Source organism: Podarcis bocagei (genome assembly GCF_964188305.1).
Source record: "Podarcis bocagei genome assembly, chromosome: 7".
Lineage (NCBI taxonomy): Eukaryota > Metazoa > Chordata > Lepidosauria > Squamata > Lacertidae > Podarcis > Podarcis bocagei.
This window is the reverse complement of record NC_138132.1, coordinates 8,158,637-8,181,074: the sequence shown is the minus strand read 5'-3', so window position 1 is coordinate 8,181,074 and position 22,438 is coordinate 8,158,637. Positions and strand designations below refer to the sequence as shown.

Sequence of the window (22,438 nt, the reverse complement as noted above, 5' to 3'; positions counted from 1 at the left end):
TGTGGCCCGTACTGGGCCCCGATGTTGCAGGTGGTTCCGCTAAATTGTGAACCACCTGAAAAAGTCTCCTGCTGCTGTTTTCTGCAGATGCAATAGAGGCGGTGAAGAAATTCTTCTTCGCCGTCGCTATCGCCACTTGGTAGGCTCGACGTTGAGCTCTAACCTGTGTCCGGTCAGATTCGGAATGAGTTATCCGCCACCGGCGCTCTAGCCGTCTCAACGATTGTTTCATTGCCCTCAGATCCGTGGAAAACCACGGGGCTGTCCGGGCTCCATGCAATCGGAGAGGGCGCTTCGGAGCCAAACAGTCAATAGCCCTGGTTAACTCCACATTCCAGCGGGCCACCAGGGAATCGGCTGAAAGGCCATCAACATGGGATAAAGCATCCCCTACCACTCTCTGGAAACCATTTGGATCCATTAAGTGGCGGGGGCGGACCATCCGAATTGGTCCCACCTCCCTGCAGAGGGGATGGGTCGCAGAGAAGTCCAGTTGCACCAGGAAGTGATCTGACCATGGCACTTCTTTCATTTCGCTTTTACTTAGTGTCAGATCACCAACATCCATAGAGGTAAACACCAGGTCCAAGGCATGTCCACGGCTATGGGTTGGGCCAGACTTATTCAGGGACAGCCCCATGGAGGCCATGCTTTCCACGAAGTCCCGAGCGGCCCCTTGTAAGGTCGTGTCGGCATGGATGTTAAAATCCCCTAGGACGACCAGGCTAGGTGTCTCCAGGAGAACATCCGCCACGACCTGAAGCAGCTCGGGCAGGGAATCCTTGGTGCAGCGGGGAGGTCGGTACACCAAAAGGAATCCTGTACTGCCCCTATTGCCCAACTTCCAGAACATGCACTCAGAAAACTGGGTCTTCCCAATAGGACGCCTGGTGCAAACTAATGACTTCCTAAAAATCACTGCAACCCCCCCTCCCCGCCCACGTGACCTGGGTTGCTGTGCGTAAGAGAAACCTGGTGGACAAGCAGCGGCAAGGACAGGCCCATCTGCTTCATCCAACCAAGTCTCTGTTACACATGCCAGGTCGAATCCTCCATCCATGATCAAGTCATGGATGGCAGTGGTCTTACGAATCATTGACCTGGCATTGCACAGCAGCACCTTCAGGTCACGTGGGTATCCCTTGCTGATTCTAGTATCCATCCGGACAGGACCAGACCCGGAGGCAGGGATAGTCCTCAGACAACGACTAAACCTGCCTCCTCTGTAATGACATGGTCTGGTCTTAGCGTAACTCCTCCTCCTACCCGTGATCACTGAGATCGGTTGTCCCAGTGCATCCCCCCCTGTGGAACATGCCCCAGCCATTTTGTGGGCTGGGGCCCACTCCCCGGCAGCCCTGAACCCTCCCCCTAAAAACAAAATAACACCTTAAACAAACAAACAAAACCAATAAAACAATACAAACAAAAAAATGTAAAAATTACAAAAACATCAAAATAAAAAAAATAATAATTCCCCAAGCCCAACCAAACATCCATCCCACCCCCACCCCCCACATACAAAAAACCCAAAGAAAATTTTTTAAAAACATTTTAAAAACACTCTGTGCCTCTCCGGCAGTAACAACTGTCCTAGTGAGGCCTGTCAGGCCCCGCCCCGGGCCAGGTGGTAAGTGGCAGGGAGGAGCAGGGCCCTCAGGCACTCACTCAGGGGACTCCTCCTGGGCAGCAGGCAGCACGCAGCACACAGTCCTTGTGAGGTTTCAGGCCCCGCCCCAAGCCAGATGGCAAGTGGCAAAAGCAGGGCCCTCAAGCACTCACTCAGGGGAGTCCTCCTGGGCAGCAGGCAGCAAGCAGCACGCAGTCCTTATGAGTCTTCAGGCCCCGCCCCAAGCCAGATGGTAAGTGGCAAAGGCAGGGCCCACAGGCACTCACTCAGGGAGTCTTCCTGGGCAGCAGGCAGCAAGCAGCACGCAGTCCTTGTGAGGCCCCAGGCCCCGCCCCAAGCCAGATGGTAGGTGGCAAGAGCAGGGCCCTCAAGCACTCACTCAGGGAGTCTTCCTGGGCAGCACGCAGACCTCCAAACGAATTAAGACCTCCAAACGAATTAAGTTCTTAACCTCAGGTACCCCTGTAATAGCAGTATTTGGTTTTGAATTGATGTTTGTTGTGTGTTTATATATATTTTTAATCAAATAAAATATTTTTTTTAAAAAAGAGAACCACTGAGGGCACCCACAGCCATTATTGATATAATTTTACATAAAGTATTTTAGATGAATGCCCATTTCTTTATCCAGCTAGACCATGGGTAGTGTGAGGGTTTGATTAGCTGCTTGTGCGTGAAAACGTGCTCCCTCAGAGTTTGTGCGCCCCCACAAACCTCCGTGTGTGACGGAGCTCCTCAGACATGTCTGCTCTAGTCACTAGTAGAGTCCGACAGTGGCTGTCTGCGGAAGCGTTTCCAGCAAAGAAGTTCCTTAACGGAAACGCGTCTCCTGGACTCACGGCGTGACAGTTTCCTGCGAGGTATGGGTCTCCCTATGGGAGACTCCGATACCTCCCCACTGTTCTCGCTGGAAGCCTCCCTGAGCCCTCCCTCCTGCTCGCATTCCCTCAGAGACCCACTCCTCCCCCTGCTGGTCCCTGCTTCAGCAGTTGAGTCTCTTTCATCCTGCCTGAGTCCCTCCACCACCTGATGCTCTGATGGCAGTTCCCTGACATCCACCTCCCCTCCAGGGCCCCCCTCACCCCCTCCCAATTCCTCCCCCCTGGGAGGTGAAGGGCTAAAACCCCGAAACGAATCTTCCTCATCTTCTGACGTCTCGAACAATTCTCTCCATCGATCGTCGTCCTGGCTAGCTGAATCCTCCTCCTCTTCAGAATCTGGGAACCCCTCCAACTCCTCTTCCTCGTCGGTGGTGGCAAAGTATTCCCTTCGGAACCTCGCTACAGGCTGAGGTTTACGTGGGAACCTCTGATGAAAAGTCTCTATTAAAACCTCGTCATTGACATCCTCTGCCCTAACCCAGGTGTTTTCCGACTCCGGTTCCCCTTCCCACATTACCAAATACTCTACTTGATCTCCCTTCCACCTGGAATCGAGGATCTCCGCTACATGGTAGCTGTGTTCCTTCTCCTCCATTGCTGGTCCCCTAGTGACCCTCCCCTCACTGTCTCCTCTATACGGTGACAGCAACGACCTGTGAAAAACTGGGTGCAGCTTCATGTGGTTCGGTAACCGGAGCCTGAAAGCCACTGGATTGACCTGCTGTATGACTTCAAACGGACCCAGCCTTTTGGGTCTTAATTTCTTACAACCTCCTTTGAATGGCAACCCTTGGGTTGACAGCCACACCTGGTCCCCCACCCTGATGCTTTCACCTTCCCTTCTGTTTTTGTCTGCTTGCCTCTTATATTCCTCCTTAGCCCTGTTTAAGTTGAGTTGGAGCTGGCGATGGATTGCTTCCATTTCTTCCACGAACTGTTCTGCAGCTGGAACGCTCCAGTTCTCCCCCTCCCCCCCAGGGAAGGCTCTGGGATGGCACCCGTGATTAGCCAAAAAGGGGCTCATCCCCGTGGACACGTTCTCTGCATTGTTGTAGGCAAATTCTGCCAACGCCAGCTTCTCCACCCAATCATTCTCTCTGTCATTAACATAACACCTCAAATATTGTTGGAGAACCCCATTTGCTCTTTCCGCCTGCCCGTTGGTTTCAGGATGACGGGCCGTCGAGAAATTAACCTCTACATGCAGTAAGCTCATGAGCTTCCTCCAGAACCTGGAAGTAAATTGTTTCCCTCGGTCTGAAACCACCCTCAAGGGGGCGCCATGCAACCTAAACACATTCTCTACAAACAATTTGGCGGTTTCTTCTGCTGTAACCGCATGTGAGCAGGCTATGAAGTGGGCCATTTTAGTTAACAGGTCTACTACAACCATGATGGCTGTTTTCCCTCTAGACCTTGGCAGATCAGTCATGAAATCTATTGCCACTGCTTCCCACGGTCTCTCAGGTGTGGGCAGTGGTTCTAATAAACCAGCCGGCGCCTGCCTCTCCCCCTTGGCTCTTTGGCATTGTTCACACCCTCTCACATACTCCCGCACATCTTCCCTGACCTTGGGCCACCAAAATTCCCTGGTAACCAGCCACATGGTTTTGTGTTGCCCAAAGTGCCCTGCTGTGGGGCTATCGTGCAGCTGCTTGAGTACTTTCTCCCTCAATTCCCCTTCAGGTATATATAACGCTCCCTTATAATACAATGCCCCATTTCTCTCCTCAAAACCACCGGGTTTGTCTTCCTCCCCTCTGAGATCCCTGAGTTTCCCCTGGGCGTATGCATCCTGCACCGTACCCTCTACCAATTCCCTTTGCCCCACCAAAGTCCCCCCACACACCCAGCGGTCCTCTGGAATGATATGGGTTTCTTCGGGTGCTCCCTCCCCCTCCAAATATTCAGGTTTGCGTGAGAGAGCGTCCGCCCTAACATTCTCTGGGCCTGGCACATAACAAATCTCAAAGTTAAATTTGGAGAACTCTTGGGCCCATCTCAACTGCCTTTGGTTGAGCACTCGCGCCGTTCTCCAGTACTCTAGATTTTTATGGTCCGTGCACACTTGCACTTTATGTTGTGCACCAACTAGCAGATGCCTCCATCTCCGGAACGCCTCATGAATAGCAAGCAGTTCTCGGTCGTACACCGTGTAGTTCCTCTCGGATTTGTTCAGCTTCCGCGAGAAGAAGGCACACGGACGCCACTCCGACTCCTCCTTCCCCGGCTGCAGAAGAAGCACCGCCCCTATGGCTCTGTCAGATGCGTCTGTTTCAACCCTTAGCTTCTTTCGTAAATCCACATGCAGAAGTTGTTCTTCAGAGGCGAAGGCCCTTTTCAGTTCCTCAAACGCTCGCTCCGCCTCCGCCGTCCATACAAACTTCTTCTTACTGCTGAGACAGTCAGTGATGGGCGCCGTCAGATGGGCGAAGTTGCGGATGAACTTACGATAAAAGTTTCCAAACCCTAGGAACCTCTGCACATCCTTCTTGGTTTTGGGTGTTTTCCATTCCAGCACTGCCTGTACCTTGCCGGGATCCATGGCCAATCCCTTGTCTGACAGGCGGTACCCCAGGAATTCCACCTCCTTGGTATGGAACCGACACTTCTCCAGTTTGACCCACAGCCTGTTGGCTTGCAGTCTGCTCAACACTTCTCTGACGTCTCTCACATGTTGCTCCTCATTCTCAGAATACACCAACACATCATCTAGAAAGGCAACGCAATTCTTGTAGAGCAAAGGGCCCAGCACGTGGTTCATAAAAGATTGAAAACACGCGGAGCCTGCTTGTAATCCAAATGGCATAACGAGGTATTCAAACGCCCCCAAAGGGGTAAACATGGTGGTTTTCCATTCATCCCCTTTCCTTATGCGTATCAGGTTGTACGCCCCCCTTAGATCCAGCTTTGTGAAAATCTTTCCCTTCCTCACCATGGTCAAAATATCATCAATTCTGGGCATAGGGAACGCCACCGGTTCAGTCACTGCATTCAGCCGCCTAAAATCACATACAAGTCTCGGCTTGTCCGCATTTTTTTTGTCCACAAAGAACACTGGGCTCCCCCCTGCTGCTTTGGACTCTCTGATGAAGCCTCTCTTCAGGTTCTTGTCAATGAACCCTCGCAACTCCTGCATTTCCCTGTCTGACATGGCATACAACTTGCCCACGGGAAGCTGTGCTCCAGGGAGTAAATTGATCTGACAATCAAAGGGTCTATGAGGTGGTAGTTGGTCAGCTTCCTTCTCGCTGAACACGTCGCTGAGATCTGCATACTGTGGTGGTACCTTCACCTTCCCCATTACTTCAGTCCCTGCTAGGGTGGCTTGGGCCCCTACTGAACCCTTCTCCCCTTTGCAGTGTTCTAGGCAATGTGCTGAACCAAAGGACACCACTCTTTGATGCCAGCCAACCAGCGGATCATGTAGAGCTAGCCAGCTCATTCCCAAAATAATGGGAGCGCCTCCCAGGGTGGCCACATTAAACGCTATCAGTTCTGTGTGCCTTGCCACCCTCATTATCATTGGGACAGTCTGCAAGCGGACTCCTCCTCCCAACAACTCCCTGCCATCAATCGTGGTCACCTGCAGGGGGTTGCTTAAAGGGATGGTCTGTATCTGGTGTTCAGCAGCAAACTCCTTGCTCATAAAATTGCAGGAGCTGCCTGAGTCCAATAGCGCCTTTATTTTTAGGGGGTGCCCATTCTGCAGCTCTAGCGACACTTCAATCACTAGAGCAGGTCGAGGAGCTTCTGGCACGGGCACTTTCACTGCTCTTTGGCCTGGCTGCAGTGCCCCAATTGTGGCAACCAGGCGTTGGCTTTTACCTGCTCCGCTCCCCCTTCTTCTCCCCCCTCAACAGCTCCCACCATCCCTTGCCATTCCTTCCTCTGGGGGCAGACTCTGGCAAAGTGGCCTGGCTGTTGGCAGAGATAGCATTTCCGGGGGCCCTTTCCCTCCTTCTTAACTCCCTCGCTGGTTTTTGAAAATGCGCGCGCGCGCGCTGTTCCGATTTCCATCGGCTCTGCCGGCGGGAAAGCTGGCTCAGGAATGTCTGGAATGCGGAACTCCTTCCAACGTTCCCCTCTCCCTTCCCGCCTCTCCAAGGCTCTTGCCTCCTGCCGCGCTCCTATGGTCAGCGCAGATTTGGTCAGCTGATCCATAGACTCCGCCCTGGGGCTCCGTGCCAGCTCGTCTTTCACCCCCGAAGAAAGACCTTCTTCAAATAGCATTTGAACGGGTGCCGCCGATAAATCCCAACTCAGTCTGTGAATCAGCATGGTAAACTCAGTCCAATATTCACGGACAGATCGACTCCCCTGCTTACAAGCCATTAGCTGTCTGCGCACCACCCCTTCCTCAATATCGCTGGAAAACATGATATCCATTGCACGAAAGAACTTCATTGTGTCCTTTAGTATGTCATTGTGCGTTGCCATTAGGGGTCGAACCCAGTCTCTAGCCCCTTTCTCAAGATGCCCAATTACAAAAGCAACTCGCGATTCCTCATCAGGGAACTCATCGAACTGCACATTAAGGGCATATTGCATCTCTGTCCTAAAAGCATGGTAGTCCTTGGGGTCCCCCCCAAATTTCTGCACCAATCCTGGTACCTTTCTGGGGAATTGAGTGGCTCTCCCCTTCTTGTCTGCATCCTGAGCCCTTCTCTCCTCCAGCCTCGCCGTCTGCAGGGCCAGTTGAACCTCCAACGCTCGGTATCTATCTTCCAAGCTTGGACCAGCTCCAGCCCCTGCTCCTCCGGTTCCGGTTGGTTCGCTCATGATGCCTTCTCTTGCACAGGCAGCGTACAAAGACTGTCGGACTGCTGTGAGGGTTTGATTAGCTGCTTGTGCGTGAAAACGTGCTCCCTCAGAGTTTGTGCGCCCCCACAAACCTCCGTGTGTGACGGAGCTCCTCAGACATGTCTGCTCTAGTCACTAGTAGAGTCCGACAGTGGCTGTCTGCGGAAGCGTTTCCAGCAAAGAAGTTCCTTAACGGAAACGCGTCTCCTGGACTCACGGCGTGACAGTTTCCTGCGAGGTATGGGTCTCCCTATGGGAGACTCCGATACCTCCCCACTGTTCTCGCTGGAAGCCTCCCTGAGCCCTCCCTCCTGCTCGCATTCCCTCAGAGACCCACTCCTCCCCCTGCTGGTCCCTGCTTCAGCAGTTGAGTCTCTTTCATCCTGCCTGAGTCCCTCCACCACCTGATGCTCTGATGGCAGTTCCCTGACAGGTAGGCAAACTAAGGCCCGGGGGCCGGATCCAGCCCAATCACCTTCTCAATCCGGCCCGTGTACGGTCCAGGAATCAGCAGGTTTTACGTGAGCAGAATGTGTGCTTTTATTTAAAATGCATTTCTGGGTTATTTGTGGGGCATAGGAATTCGTTCCTATTTTTTTTCTTCAAAATATAATCTGGGCTCCCACAAGGTCTGAGGGACAGTGGACCGACCCCCCGCTGAAAAAGTTTGCTGACCCCTGAGCTAGACCATAGTCCCAGGCCTCCTTAGATTGCCACCAAAGCAGGGAGTGCCCCCCCACCCTCCATTCCTGTTGCGGCACCACGCCAGAGGGACGCAAGCAAAACAGGCGCCTGCCCTTCGAGGGAGCTGTCTGAACACGCAGACATGCGAGATGGGGACGCAGCTGACGGTAACCAGAAGCTTCTGTGGATTAAACACCAATTCTCTCTCTCTCTCTCTCTCTCTCTCTCTCTCTCTCTCTTTCTGCCTGCTTGCCCGCCTGGCACCTGTTGATTTTTATGATCCTCAACTCATCCACAAAGCACCAGTCACTTCCGTGCCCCTCGGGCGCAAGGACTAACCATTCATAAAAAGGGAGGCCAAGGCAGTTACAAAACAAGTCTAAGCAGATTTCACTGGGGAAGAGCTACAGCTCAGTGGTTTGCATGCAGGAGGTTGCAGGTTCGATCCCAGCATTTCCACGTAGGGTTGGGGGGTTTATAATGAATTGAAAAAAATGTTGAAATATACATTTATTAAGAAACCAGAGGCCTTTCTTCTTGGGATAATAGGTTTGGAATTGCCCCCCCCCAAAAAAAAGATGTTAGATTGTTTTTGTATTGTACAACTGCAGCTAGAATTTTGTTAGCTAAGAATTGGAAATCACAAGAAGTCCCGACAGTGGAGGAATAGCAGATGAAGATGATGGACTTTTCGGAGCTAGCTGACCTGACTGGAAGAGTCCGCGACCAGAAGGAGGAGGAGTACCAAGAGGAATGGAAGAAATTTAAAGACTATTTAGTTAAATATGCTAAGATAGCTTACAGTGGTGCCCCGCAAGACGAATGCCTCGCAAGATGAAAAACTCGCTAGACGAAAGGGTTTTGCGGTTTTTGAGCTGCTTCGCAAGACGAATTTCCCTATGGGCTTGCTTCGCAAGACGAAAACGTCTTGCAAGTTTGTTTCCTTTTTCTTAACACCGTTAATACAGTTGCGACTTGACTTCGAGGAGCAACTCATAGAACGCGGTGTGGTAGCCTTTTTTGAGGTTTTTGGTAATTTTTGAAGCTTTTCCAAAACTTTCCCGACACCGTGCTTCGCAAGACGAAAAATTCGCTAGACGAAAAAACTCGCAGAACAAATTAATTTCATCTTGCGAGGCACCACTGTAATTGGAAAAACTTGCAAATTTCAGATAGGCTTGGGATTTAATTATGTAATTTTAGAGAAGAATATGTTTAGAGTCCAAATGAAAACAAAGTAAGAGGTTAAGTGATTAAGTTAATTTTATGAGAAAATAGGTTTTGGAAAACTGTTACAATGATATACACTGAAATTCAGCCAGGGGGATTATGAGGAAGTCACTTAACAATGTTACTAAGATTGGATCAAGTACAGCTAAGATGTATGTTTGTTTGTCTGTTTAAAATTTTTGGAAAACCAATAAAAAAAATTTGAACAAAGAAAGTAGGGTTGGGGGAGACTCCCTGTTGAAACTCTGAAAAGCTGCTGCCAGTTTGTGTGGAGAATAGAAAACCTCCAAGCGTTTCCTTATTTTTCAGGGACAGGACAGCCCCAGATTTACAGAGGCCATTCCGATTTCTGATTTGATCCCAGAATGTCCCGCTTTCCCTTGGGACGTCCCAATTTTCATCAGATAAATGTTGGAGGGTAAAGTTATGCAACCTCCGAGCCACAGAGATAAGTTAAATATACAACATTTAGAAGACATCTGAAGGCAGCCTCATATAGGGAAGTTTTTAAATGTTCAGTGTTTTATTATGTTTTTATATGTGTTGGAAGCCGCCCAGAGTGGCTGGGGCATCCCAGTCAGATGGGAGGACATTATTATTATTATTATTATTATTATTATTATTATTATTATTATTCTGCTTATTTAACTTATATGCAGAATTCATCATGCAAAAGGCTGGGCTGGATGAATCCCAACCCAGAAGTAAGATTGCTGGAAGAAATATCAACAACCTCAGATATGCAGATGACACAACCTTGATGGCAGAAAGTGAGGAGGAATTAAAGAACCTTTTAATGAGGGTGAAAGAGGAGAGTGCAAAATATGGTCTGAAGCTCAACATCAAAAAAACTAAGATCATGGCCACTGGGCCCATCACCTCCTGGCAAATAGAAGGGGAAGAAATGGAGGCAGTGAGAGATTTGACTTTCTTGGGCTCCCCTGAACATTTTTTTTTAGGGAAAAAAAGCACTGCATACATCACAAGCAGGACACAAACACCACAGCCCTTATTCACAAGATACTGTTATCTGAATTATATATAGCCCTTTTTTGTGCGATGGTACTCACTGGTGACGCTGTGGGTCAAAGCACAGAGCCTCTTGAGCTTGCCAATCAGAAGGTCAGCGGTTCGAATTCCCGCGACGGGGTGAGCTCCTGTTGCTCAGTCCCTGCTCCTGCCAACCTAGCAGTTCAAAAGCACGTCAAAGTACAAGTAGATAAATAGGTACCACTCTGGGAGGAAGGTAAACGGCGTTTCCGTGCGCTGCTCTGGTTTGCCAGAAGCGGCTTGGTCATGCTGGCCACAGGACCCAGAAGCTGTACGCCGGCTCCCTCGGCCAGTAAAGCGAGATGAGCGCCGCAACCCCAGAGTCGGTCACGACTGGACCTAATGGTCAGGGGTCCCTTTACCTTACTCACTGGTGGAGAATACTGTAACCTTTTTTCCTGCCTGTGAAAGCCTTTTTATGCTGGCACCTGCTTTGACCTGTGGCATCTGAATATAGACTGCATTTTTAATCAAGGCATATATTGGCTTATATCTTGATCAGGTAAATGGGCTTAGACTTTCAAAAGTTTCATGCCAGGCACAAGACCAGCTGTTTTTAGAGAACCTTGACAGTGTTTTCCTCCTAGACAATGAGACGCCATCCAGATATATTAGTTGTCAAACATTTGTTTAGAAACCTTCAAATGAAGGAGATCTTTCAATGTTTATGTGAACCCAAGGTCTCTGACATCTGTTCAAGATAAAATTTTAAAATTATTAACCATCTGTTTTGGAGGGCAAGGAGGGCAAGAGGTGAGCTGGTAATTAAGATTCCTTGTTGAGACACATGTAAGATATATTACTACTTATTTGTCATTTATAGATGTAACAATATATAGCTCTTTGTCTGCCATATAAGGACAGGAGGATGGATATGGGTGTATCTTAAAATTGGTTATAGCAATCAGCCAATAGGAAATTCAAGCAGGCTGATTGAACAGAGGCAGCCACAGGAGCAGCAAAGGGGGGTGGATTAAGGAAATATAAGGGCTGGCCATAATGGCAGGAGGCAGGCCAGAGCTTGGTAACCATATACCACTGTGCCTCTCATTTATTTGTCTGACAAATAAATTATTATTTAATTTCTCTGTTGCTGCGTTGAATATTTCATTCCAGCTAAGCGTTAACCACAAGCAGGGTGTTACATTTTATGGTGCCTGCGACTCGGATAAGTGGTCTGCTGGAACGCAGCGCCTTCGCCTCACTGGACGGGGTACAAGAGAGAGGACAACTGTGCCTACCCAGCGCGCACTGGAAAAATTTTTTCCAGGGGAACGCAGCAGTCTCGTCTGTCTGATACCCTGCCCACTGACGGCGACGGACCGGGGGGGACCAGAGAAATAAACAGGGAACCAGCTAAGGGTAAGTGCACTAAGGGGTTTTGGCCCTCCAATTAATTGGGAGGAAGAGAAGTCCTGATCAAACTTCTGCGTCTCAGTAAAGGGGAACTGAGTACGCTAGGTGGCTGGGTATATCAGATGGTGATCTGGTGGGGGGAAAGGGAAGAATGGGAGGTAGTGTGTGGTGAAGTATCTGGCGCATTGCATGTGTGAGAAAGTACAATGTGTAGCTGACCTAAGTGTGGAGTGAGTACTACTTCGTTTACCAGTAAGGTGTGTGTGTGAGTGACTGAGTGGATACTTCACAGGGCCATACAATGGGAGTTGGGGGTTCAAAGGGGGAAGTACACCTTTTGAATGTATGTTAAATAATTTTAAGAAAGCCTTCTCAGGGGCATATGGAGTCAAACTGACGCCAGAGCGCCTGAGAACGTTATGTGAATTAGAGTGGCCGAATCAAAATATTGAATGGCCATCTCAAGGAACCTTTGATATAAATTTAGTAAGCAAACTTTCGTCTAACATCGCCAAAGAGACTGGAGGGTGCCCAGAACAATTTTCATATATAGATTCCTGGCTGAGCACATTAAATAAAAATCCTCCATGGATAAGGGAATGCAAAGTCCAACGATGCAAATTATTGGCTGTAAAAGCCAAAGTTAGGAAAGGAATCTTGCCAAATAAATCCAAACACTCCACCAGTTGTAACCCCAAGGCAAGAAAGTGGAATGAATAATGGGGGTGGAGTCACAGAACTTGATTCCTTGATAGATTATGATAAATATCTTCAGGAGGCATTGGAGTTCTATAATGAAGCCCAAGCAGAAGTGGTTATTCCACCTGTGAGTCCCAGTAGAACTCCATCTACAGTCTCCTTTAGTGGAACAACTAATTGCCCACCCCAAACCCCTGTACATCCAAGTTCTAGAGAATTATTACAGAAGTTACAGGGAGACCTTGATCGGTCAGCAAGCAATACAGCCACCTCAGGCTATGATGGACTTGGTGACTTCAATAATAAATACTCACAGTCCTACTTGGACAGATTGCCGCCAGCTCCTGAATACTCTGTTCACCACTGAGGAAAGGAGAGACATAATTGAAAAGGCACAGATATATTTGCGTGAGCAGGCCAGAGTGGGAAATATTTATAATATTGACCGTCATCTCCAGGACAACTTTCCCTTGGAAGATCCTAATTGGGATCCAAACAATGCAATTCACCTGGCCAGGCTTACCACCTACCGCCAGACGCTTGTGCAAGGTATCTGCAGGGCATGCCAGAAGCCCACTAATATGTTTAAAGTCTCAGGAGGGTAGACGTGTTACCCATAACACTGTTTTGTGTTCGGTGCACACCCACAAAAGACTTAAGTTGTCACCTTTTGAGCTCCTGTATGGGAGGCCGCCCTCCTTTGTTCAGGATATTCCAACTGACCTCAAACAAATAAGAGACCATGTGACACAGGGACAAGTGCAATCTCTCTCCCGTGTTTTTGTCTCTCTCTCGTGTTTGTTTGTTTGTTTGTTTTTATCTTAACAGGTGGGCCCTCGAGCGCACGCCGTGCAGCATTGCCGTGCCGATTCATCAGCTTCAGGCTGGCATAGCATATGGGTGAAAGAGTGGAAACGTGATCCACTTGCACCTAAGTGGCGTGGACCTTACACCGTCTTGCTCTCTACTCCAACAGCGGTGAAGGTAGCTGAGGTGACCCCCCTGGATTCATCACTCCCGTTTGAAGAAGTCCGAAGGCAGTTGGACATGCAAAGGTGACCCCTCTAATCCTCTTAAACTGACTCTCTCCAAAAACCCCTGTATCTAGCCCTACCGGGAACGGGCTAGGTCTCGGGCAGCATTAGACGACCGGCCTGCTGCAGCCACAAACCTGGAAGCTGGCTGACCTGCGCACGCCTGAAGCTTGAGGAGCGTCTGAACCAGAGACTGTGAGCGGGAAGATTCTCTTATACAATTGATTGACTGCCCCCTTGTGGAACAATTATCAGGGATATTACACATTGGGGATCCTTGGGATATATGTTTTGGTCTTGGTGGTTCCCCATTTCTGTCACTGGGGGAATTATATTGGGACTAATAGTTTTCTGCTAACACAATAAGGTAATTTTTTGTGGAAGGAATGCATATGCTAGACATCAACATGATTTTATTATTAATCCTGATCCCTTGGGAAGGGGAGGGTCCTTGAATCTGACCAAATTTGCTAAATATGGATTCCGCTATGACCACAATATGTGGGTAGGTTTAGCTGAGATGGTAGCCAATGTGCAAATAGGACCAATTGCCTTGTTTGCTCTCTTGGGCCAGATGATTCAGAGGGAGGTGTGCCCTTATTACCGATACCAATAAATGCCATTGGTATGGTAAGCGAAATGCTACACCAAACAGAAGTACAGAATTTCCCCGGATGGAACTCAACTAAACATTACGAGTTATACCTGTACAAGGGGAATTCTGTGTACATAAATCATCAGATGCAGCTGATTCTACCATGATAGGCTCTTCTCATTGTCACTATACTTGGGATTATATTAAGAATAGTCATACCTGGGCAAACGGTACTACCTATCGAACTCGGAATACCTTGCCCTGTGCAACCCCTTTTATTCATGCATGGAAAGTGGTATGGAACATAACTGTGACAGAGAAAGGCAATCTAACATACTGCACTGTGAACTCTATACCCCTTGTGATATTTCGCCTTCTGTACTCCACGTACCAAAAACCTCAGACCCGATGGTTGTGGTGGATATGTGGAGAATGGGCATACAAGAAACTCCCTTCCAAATGGAGTGGGACTTGTTTCCTGGGATGGGTATTACCACCAATTTGGATTTTGCCCACTAGTTCAGCTAAGCGAACACGAAGAAACGCTGATATTTCTCATATAGCAGGAGGAAGTACCCAAAGTTGGAGCGATACTGATGATTGGCCACCAGAGCGCATTATAGCCTATTATGATCCTGCCTCCTGGAATCCTGGTGAGCTCATACAAGGGGCACGGGATCCTATTTATAATCTAAACAGAATAATTTGATTGCAAGCAGTAGTGGAACTTGTAACCAATGTAACGGCCCAGAGTTTGAGACTTATTGCACAACAGTTGGATGAAAGTAGAGCCGTCATTTTGCAGCTGAAAATGGGAATGGATTATGTACTTGCCAAGCAGAGAGGCCTATGTGGAGTCTTGAACTTGACAGGGAATGCCTGTTGCTTTAACATTTCAGATAATGGTGAGGCAATCCGTGTGTTGGCCACATGTCTTGCTTGTTTTTCTTGACAGTAGTAGTGATGGTTTTATGTATGATGCCATGTATCATTTCATGTTTTAGAAGTACAATTAGCAAGATGATTTCGAATGAAACTCTACCTCATGTCATGGCCCTATACAGAGCTTTAACTCAGAATATGATGCAGATCAAGCTATCAAGGACGCTTGGTCCTTGAGCTTGAAAGGGGGGAATGTGGCATCTGAATATAGACTGCATTTTTAATCAAGGCATATATTGGCTTATATCTTGATCAGGTAAATGGGCTTAGACTTTCAAAAGTTTCATGCCAGGCACAAGACCAGCTGTTTTTAGAGAACCTTGACAGTGTTTTCCTCCTAGACAATGAGACGCCATCCAGATATATTAGTTGTCAAACATTTGTTTAGAAACCTTCAAATGAAGGAGATCTTTCAATGTTTATGTGAACCCAAGGTCTCTGACATCTGTTCAAGATAAAATTTTAAAATTATTAACCATCTGTTTTGGAGGGCAAGGAGGGCAAGAGGTGAGCTGGTAATTAAGATTCCTTGTTGAGACACATGTAAGATATATTACTACTTATTTGTCATTTATAGATGTAACAATATATAGCTCTTTGTCTGCCATATAAGGACAGGAGGATGGATATGGGTGTATCTTAAAATTGGTTATAGCAATCAGCCAATAGGAAATTCAAGCAGGCTGATTGAACAGAGGCAGCCACAGGAGCAGCAAAGGGGGGTGGATTAAGGAAATATAAGGGCTGGCCATAATGGCAGGAGGCAGGCCAGAGCTTGGTAACCATATACCACTGTGCCTCTCATTTATTTGTCTGACAAATAAATTATTATTTAATTTCTCTGTTGCTGCGTTGAATATTTCATTCCAGCTAAGCGTTAACCACAAGCAGGGTGTTACAGACCGACATAAGCATATATATATATTTGCCATTATGTGCTTGGACAAAGCTTGCTTGCTCCTTCATTAACAGCCAATTCATTGAAAAAGCCAGCGTTGTGCAGAGTTTACTGCGCTGAGCTGAGCACATTAAAATCGCTATCCAATTATGTGTGCCCTTGGGACCAGCCACTCTCTTTTGGGCCTGACCTACCTTCTCAGGGTAATAAAGCAGCGGGAAAAGCTACATATGCCAACCTGAGGGTTTTTTTGGTGGTTTTTTTAAAGGGGAAAGTGGAACATAAATATAAAAGATAATAGTGGTTGTCATCTGTCTTGAATTTCCCGGACATTGACGGAATACTGCAGTCGGAAGCAGTGTCCGGGAAAAAACTGGTGTATGGCAACCCACGTGGGAAGACTAGATTTTGGCGAATTTCCTTAAAAGTGGCTCAAAAACTTCTTTTTTGAGAGAGATTTTGGGAAGAACTAAAGCAAGCTCAACAACTTTGCTCCAAAACGCTCAACAACCTTTGTGTCCGGATTTTCACTTTTTGAAATATGGCAAGCACCTTTTCCCTTCATTTTTGCTGCGGTTTGACTGATTTAGGAACGCCCTTCCTCCATTATAAATGGATTATTATTATTATTATTATGTATTATTATTATGTATTATTATTATGTATTATTATTATTATTATGTATTATTATTATTATTATTATTATTATTATTATGTATTATTATTATTATTATTATTATGTATTATTATTATTATTATTATTATTATTATTATTATGTATTATTATTATTATTATGTATTATTATTATTATTATTATGTATTATTATTATTATTATTATTATTATTATTATTATTATTATGTATTATTATTATGTATTATTATTATTATTATGTATTATTATTATGTATTATTATTATTATGCATTCCCCCCCCCTAACAAAAAAAGTACAGTGTCTGGAGGGCAGATTTTACTCGAAAAGAAGGTCCAACGGGAGCTTCTTTCCCAGGAAATGCATTGGAACCCAAGCGAGTAAACAGCTCACAGGCAGGGCAAAGCCGTTTCGCGGGGTGTTTTGCCTCTTCTCGCGCGCCGTAGCCGCCAAGCCATAGAGACGTTAGGCCTGGAAGGGCCGGCCGGGCAGGCTTGGAAATGCCCCGGAAGCGGAAGCCCGGGAAGGCGCTCACGTTTGCAAAGCCGCGACGGAGCAGTTCGCCGCGCGAGTCGACGGCTAGGAAGACGAGGAGGGCCCAGCCATGTGAGGACGGGCCGGGGAAGGGGGTGGAAGAGAAGGGGGCCGGGTTTTTTTGGGGGGTGGGGGTGGGGAGGTCCCCTTTCTTGTGGGTCAGGATTTTTTGTGGGGGGTAATAATCACTATACCGTAAATATTCGAATAGGCGCCCCTGTTTAAGAGCGTTATAATTACTGCCGTATTTATTTATGTCCCACCTTCTTCCCTTACAGGGACTCAAGAAGGCTTAGAAAAAAGAGACAAAATTTAAAAAAATCCTTCCAGTAGCACCTTAGAGACCAACTAATTTTGTTATTGGTGTGAGCTTTCGTGTGCATGCACACTTCTTCAGATATTAGCTGGTCTCTAAGGTGCTACTGGAATGAATTTTTAAATTTTATTTCGACTACGGCAGACCAGCATGGCTACCTACCTGTAAAGAAGAAGTGTGCATGCACACGAAAGCTCATACCAAGAACTAACTTAGTTGGTCTTTAAGGTGCTACTGGAAGGAATTTTTTTATTTTGACTGTAAAAAAAAGAGAGAGGGGGAGGGAGCAGCTAAAAACATGGGGTAGTGGTGGAAACCGGTCATTAACAAAGCATTCATGGAATTAAATGGCTCCCGCTGCCTTATTGGAAAGGCTACCCCCAGCTCTCCCCGCTTCGCCCCCTGACACCATCCTCTTCTCTGCCGCCCCTTTTCTCGTTCACCTTGGTCGTTTGCAAGTGGGAAGGGGGAGTCACGGCCTTCATGCGCTGCCTTTGGGCTTCCCTTACTAGCAGCTGGTTGGCCACCTTAAGAACAGAATGCTGGGACTCGCTGCCCCCCCTTCCCCGCTTTGGTCTGATCCAGCTACTGGCCTCTTCCTCATGCCCAGGGTCTTCCCTCTTGGCTTATTTGGCTGCTTCCAAGATGCTTCCCAGTGGCTAGTGGAATAGTTTTGCTGATTCAGATGGGAGGGGTCCTGCATTAGCATGTTTCCAACCACCTTGCCTTTACAGTGGTACCTTGGGTTACATACGTTTCAGGTTACAGACTCCACTAACCGAGAAATATTACCTCGGGTTAAGAACTTTGCTTCAGGATGAGAACAGAAATCGTGCTCCGGCGGCACGGTAGCAGCAGGAGGCTCCGTTAACCAAAGTGTTGCTTCAGGTTAAGAACAGTTTCAGGTTAAGAACGGACCTCTGGAACAAATTAAGTACTTAACCCGAGGTACCACTGTACTTTGGTAAAGGGCACTATGTAGCAAAGTAATTGGGTGCATATTTTAAAGGAGCCACCTTAGAGTTTGTGGCTCTTAACTTGTTTCAAAACTGTTTTTTAATTTTGTGTTTTGATCACTGTAATCTGCCCTGGCACCTTAGGGTGAAGGGTGGGTAAACAACAACAGTTAGGATAATTTTATTGCCTGCTAGTTATGAGCAGCGGAGATTTTGCTTCCACACTAGTCCCATTGCTCCCCTGCACAGGAGACTTTTAGTGGGTTGTGTCTACTGCCTTAAAATGTTTAAGTGGATGAATAATGATTCTTGGTGGCTAGGATATGACGCGGCAGCTAAAAAAGCCAATGCAATTCTGGGCTGCGTCAATAGGAGTATAGCATCTAGATCAAGGGAAGTAATAGTGCCACTGTATTCTGCTCTGGTCAGACCTCACCTGGAGTACTGTGTCCAGTTCTGGGCACCACAATTCAAGAAGGACACTGACAAACTGGAACGTGTCCAGAGGAGGGCAACCAAAATGGTCAAAGGCCTGGAAACGATGCCTTATGAGGAACGGCTAAGGGAGCTGGGCATGTTTAGCCTGGAGAAGAGGAGGTTAAGGGGTGATATGATAGCCATGTTCAAATATATAAAAGGATGTCACATAGAGGAGGGAGAAAGGTTGTTTTCTGCTGCTCCAGAGAAGCGGACACGGAGCAATGGATCCAAACTCCAAGAAAGAAGATTCCACCTAAACATTAGGAAGAACTTCCTGACAGTAAGAGCTGTTTGACAGTGGAATTTGCTGCCAAGGAGTGTGGTGGAGTCTCCTACTTTGGAGGTCTTTAAGCAGAGGCTTGACAACCATATGTCAGGAGTGCTCTGATGGTGTTTCCTGCTTGGCAGGGGGTTGGACTCGATGGCCCTTGTGGTCTCTTCCAACTCTATGATTCTATGATCTTTCTCTTTTTTTCCCTTCCACCTCCCCTGCACCACAGTGCTTCTTCCATGCTTGCGGTGAAAGGATGCGTCGATACTAGTCGTATAACCACTAGAACATATTTTATATTGCCAAGTCACATTTAGTCGGTGCTGGTTGTCATTCACCAGATGCCTGCATAGTTATCCTATGGGACTTGACAAGCGCCGTCTCTTTTCTTCCTCCTCAGGAGCCTCTTAAACAAGCCCAAGAGTGAGATGACCCCAGAGGAGCTCCAGAAGAGGGAGGAGGAAGAGTTCAACACGGGGCCCCTTTCTGTTCTCACCCAGTCCGTCAAAAACAATACTCAGGTGCTAATCAACTGTCGAAACAACAAGAAACTGCTTGGCCGGGTCAAAGCCTTTGACAGGTAGGATGCTCTGTCGCTTGCTCGGAAGTAAATAAAGCCAGATCAAGTTCAGACTTTCAAAATAAGTGGCAGATTTCCAGTTTTCCTTTTGGTAGTTCCATCTCCTTCAGAAGTTCAGGGAGAGGAGTGTTGGCCCAGGAGAGGGGATTCTCTTGCAGCCCCAGTTGTGGAATGCTCTCCCCACAACGATGTGTCTGGTTTCTTCATTACAGCGCTTTCAGCAAATGCTGAATATCCATCTCTTTACCCTGGTCTTTGTCAACTGACATGTGTGTTGATAGTGCCCATCCTATTCCTGCGGCGGTGATCCGTTTATAAATTTAACAACAGTATAATTTGTTCACTGGGAATTGAACAATTCCCCTTTGAGGTTCTTCTGGACTCTCTAGTCTAGAGAATGGGGGTGTTCCTTGGTCACAGAGAGAGGGATGTTTTGTTCCCTCCCCATTTGTTGGTAGCAGGAAAGAGAGAGCCTTGCATCCAGGTAACAGCTTCCTCTCCCCACCAGGCACTGCAACATGGTGTTGGAAAACGTGAAGGAGATGTGGACAGAGGTGCCCAAGAGTGGGAAAGGCAAGAAGAAATCGAAACCTGTCAACAAGGACCGCTACATCTCCAAGATGTTCCTGCGTGGAGATTCAGTCATTGTGGTGCTGAGGAACCCCCTAATCGCTGGCAAATAATAGGCTGTCAGCAGGCTGTAGGTACTTGAGAGCCTAGTGGTCTAATCAAGAAACCAACAAGAGGCATTTAAAAGTATTTTTGAGCAATGAATATACAGTACCCCGATGAAGGAAGGTGCAAGACTTCTTGCTATTCATAGAGGTAATAATGCAAATTCCAATCCCCAGACACCTGGTTATGTTCATATATGTTGCCTGATGACCTTTTCTTTTGTAATAAACATTTTGTTAAAATCCTCTTTCTGCTTTTTTGTTTGGCGCAGGCTCTTCTACCTGGTGAAGTTTTTGATGGCAATGAAGGGGATGGGAATCTTGTGGCTGGTGGGAGCTGAGCTGTGGGTTACTGTATTTTTCGCTCTATAAGACGCACTTTTCCCCCTCCAAAAATGAAGGGGTATGTGTGTGCATCCTATGGAGCGAATGCAGGCTTTCACTGAAGCCTGGAGAGCGAGATGGGTCGGTGCGCACCGACTCCTCTCGCTCTCCAGGCTTCGGGAAGCCTGGAGAGCCGGGCTCCGAAGGCTTGCGGATAGCAGCCTGCAGCCCGAAGCCTGGGGAGTGCAGCGCTGCACACCCCGGGCTTCAGGCAGCTATCTGCAAACCTTCAGAGCGCTCCCCCAGCCCGCAAGCTCCGGGAACGGTGGCAAGGCTGCACGCAACCTTGCCGCCGCTCCCGGACCTGTTCTGGGGTCAGGGGAAGGTCAGGCTTCCCCAGCCCCGCGGCTAAAAACGAAGCCAAAACAGCGAGCGGGATCCATCCCGCTCGCTGTCTTGGCTTCTGCCAAAGCTGTGCGCAGCCTCTCCCGGCTGGAGAGGTTGTGCGTGGCTAAAGGGGAAGCCAAGACAGCCAGCGGGATGGATCCCGCTGGCTGTCTTGGCTTCTTTGCTCTTAGGGGCTGGGGGGGGGGAATATTTTTTTTCCTTTATTCCCCCCCCCAAAAAAAACCTAGGTGTGCCCTATAGAGCGAAAAATACAGTACATGCTTGGAGCCTGAAGTCCTCTGTGCTGAGAGCATTAGGTAGGAAAAGAAGCCACTCCCCAAACTGAAAGCTTTTGACTTCTCCCACTGATATAGGTCTCTCTGTATCCCCACACCTTATCAGCATTCCCTACAGTTGACCAGCAAGCACAGCAAAACATCTTTATTTGGTATGAGAACAGAAGTTGTGTTCTGGGCCCTGGTGGCTTCACTGACTTGGACAGAGCTGCCTGCAAGTCCTAGAGTTTGGAAGAAGCCTGCCGTTGAGGCATGTAGGTTTTAGCTAAAAGGTAGAGAAAGGTTCTTCACTTCTGTTTTCCCCATTCCTTAAAAATATCCCCAGACTTTTAAAAACTTAAGATGTATTGTTCAGAATGAAACCTAGAGACGGAATAATACAATATGCCTGTTCAGTCGTCCCTTGATACTCAGATGTTTGGGCTCCTGAACGCCGCAAACCCAGAAGTGAGTGTTCCGGTTTGCAAATGTTCTTTAGAACCTGAACGTCTGACGGGGCTTCCACAGATTCTGATTGGCTGCAGAAGCTTCCTGCAGCCAATCGGAAGCCACCCTTTGGTTTCCGAACGTTTTGGAAGTCGAGCGGACTTCCGGAACGGATTCCGTTCGACTTCCAAGGTACAACTGTACTTGAAACAAAATTTGCACCAGTTTGCAGTCTTGGGAATTTTCAAATTCATATCCCAAAACATTGCATAAATGTATTGATCAGCAGCAGCGGATGGAGGGATTATTGAGTTGTCTTTGTTCTTATTTTTATGGTGTATTTTGTGTTTTTAATATTGTAATTTTATGTTGTGAACCGCCCTGATATCTACAGGTATAGGGCAGTGTACAAATTTAATTAACAACAGCAACAACTGCAGGGGAGGGATGTTTCTGCATCAATTTGCCAGCATCGGAATTTCAGCATATATTCTTTAAAAATTTGATAGCATCCTTGGTGAGTGTTGTAAAAACCACACAAACGAAGTGACCATTGCAATTTATTTTTATCACAGTTTATTTATATACTGCTGTTTGGGCTCCCAAAGCTTTGAACAGAGTATTAAAACAAAATACACAACGGAGCGCAAGAAAGTGCCATAAATCAGTCATCAAGCCAAACAATATAAGAGCAGGACCGCAATGAAGAAAAGCCTTCCTAAGCTAGAAGATTAAAAGCT

The 22,438-nt window shown here is 47.4% G+C and overlaps 1 protein-coding gene across 1 annotated transcript; it reads left to right on the top strand.

The window, feature by feature from the left end:
- The first annotated feature begins 16,920 nt into the window (after positions 1–16,920).
- Positions 16,921–20,513, top strand: SNRPD2 (small nuclear ribonucleoprotein D2 polypeptide). The gene is made up of 3 exons (XM_081202106.1): positions 16,921–17,060; positions 19,412–19,591; positions 20,100–20,513. Coding segments are annotated over exons 1-3 (357 nt in total). The 5' UTR covers positions 16,921–17,058; the 3' UTR covers positions 20,275–20,513.
- Positions 20,514–22,438: the final 1,925 nt, after the last annotated feature.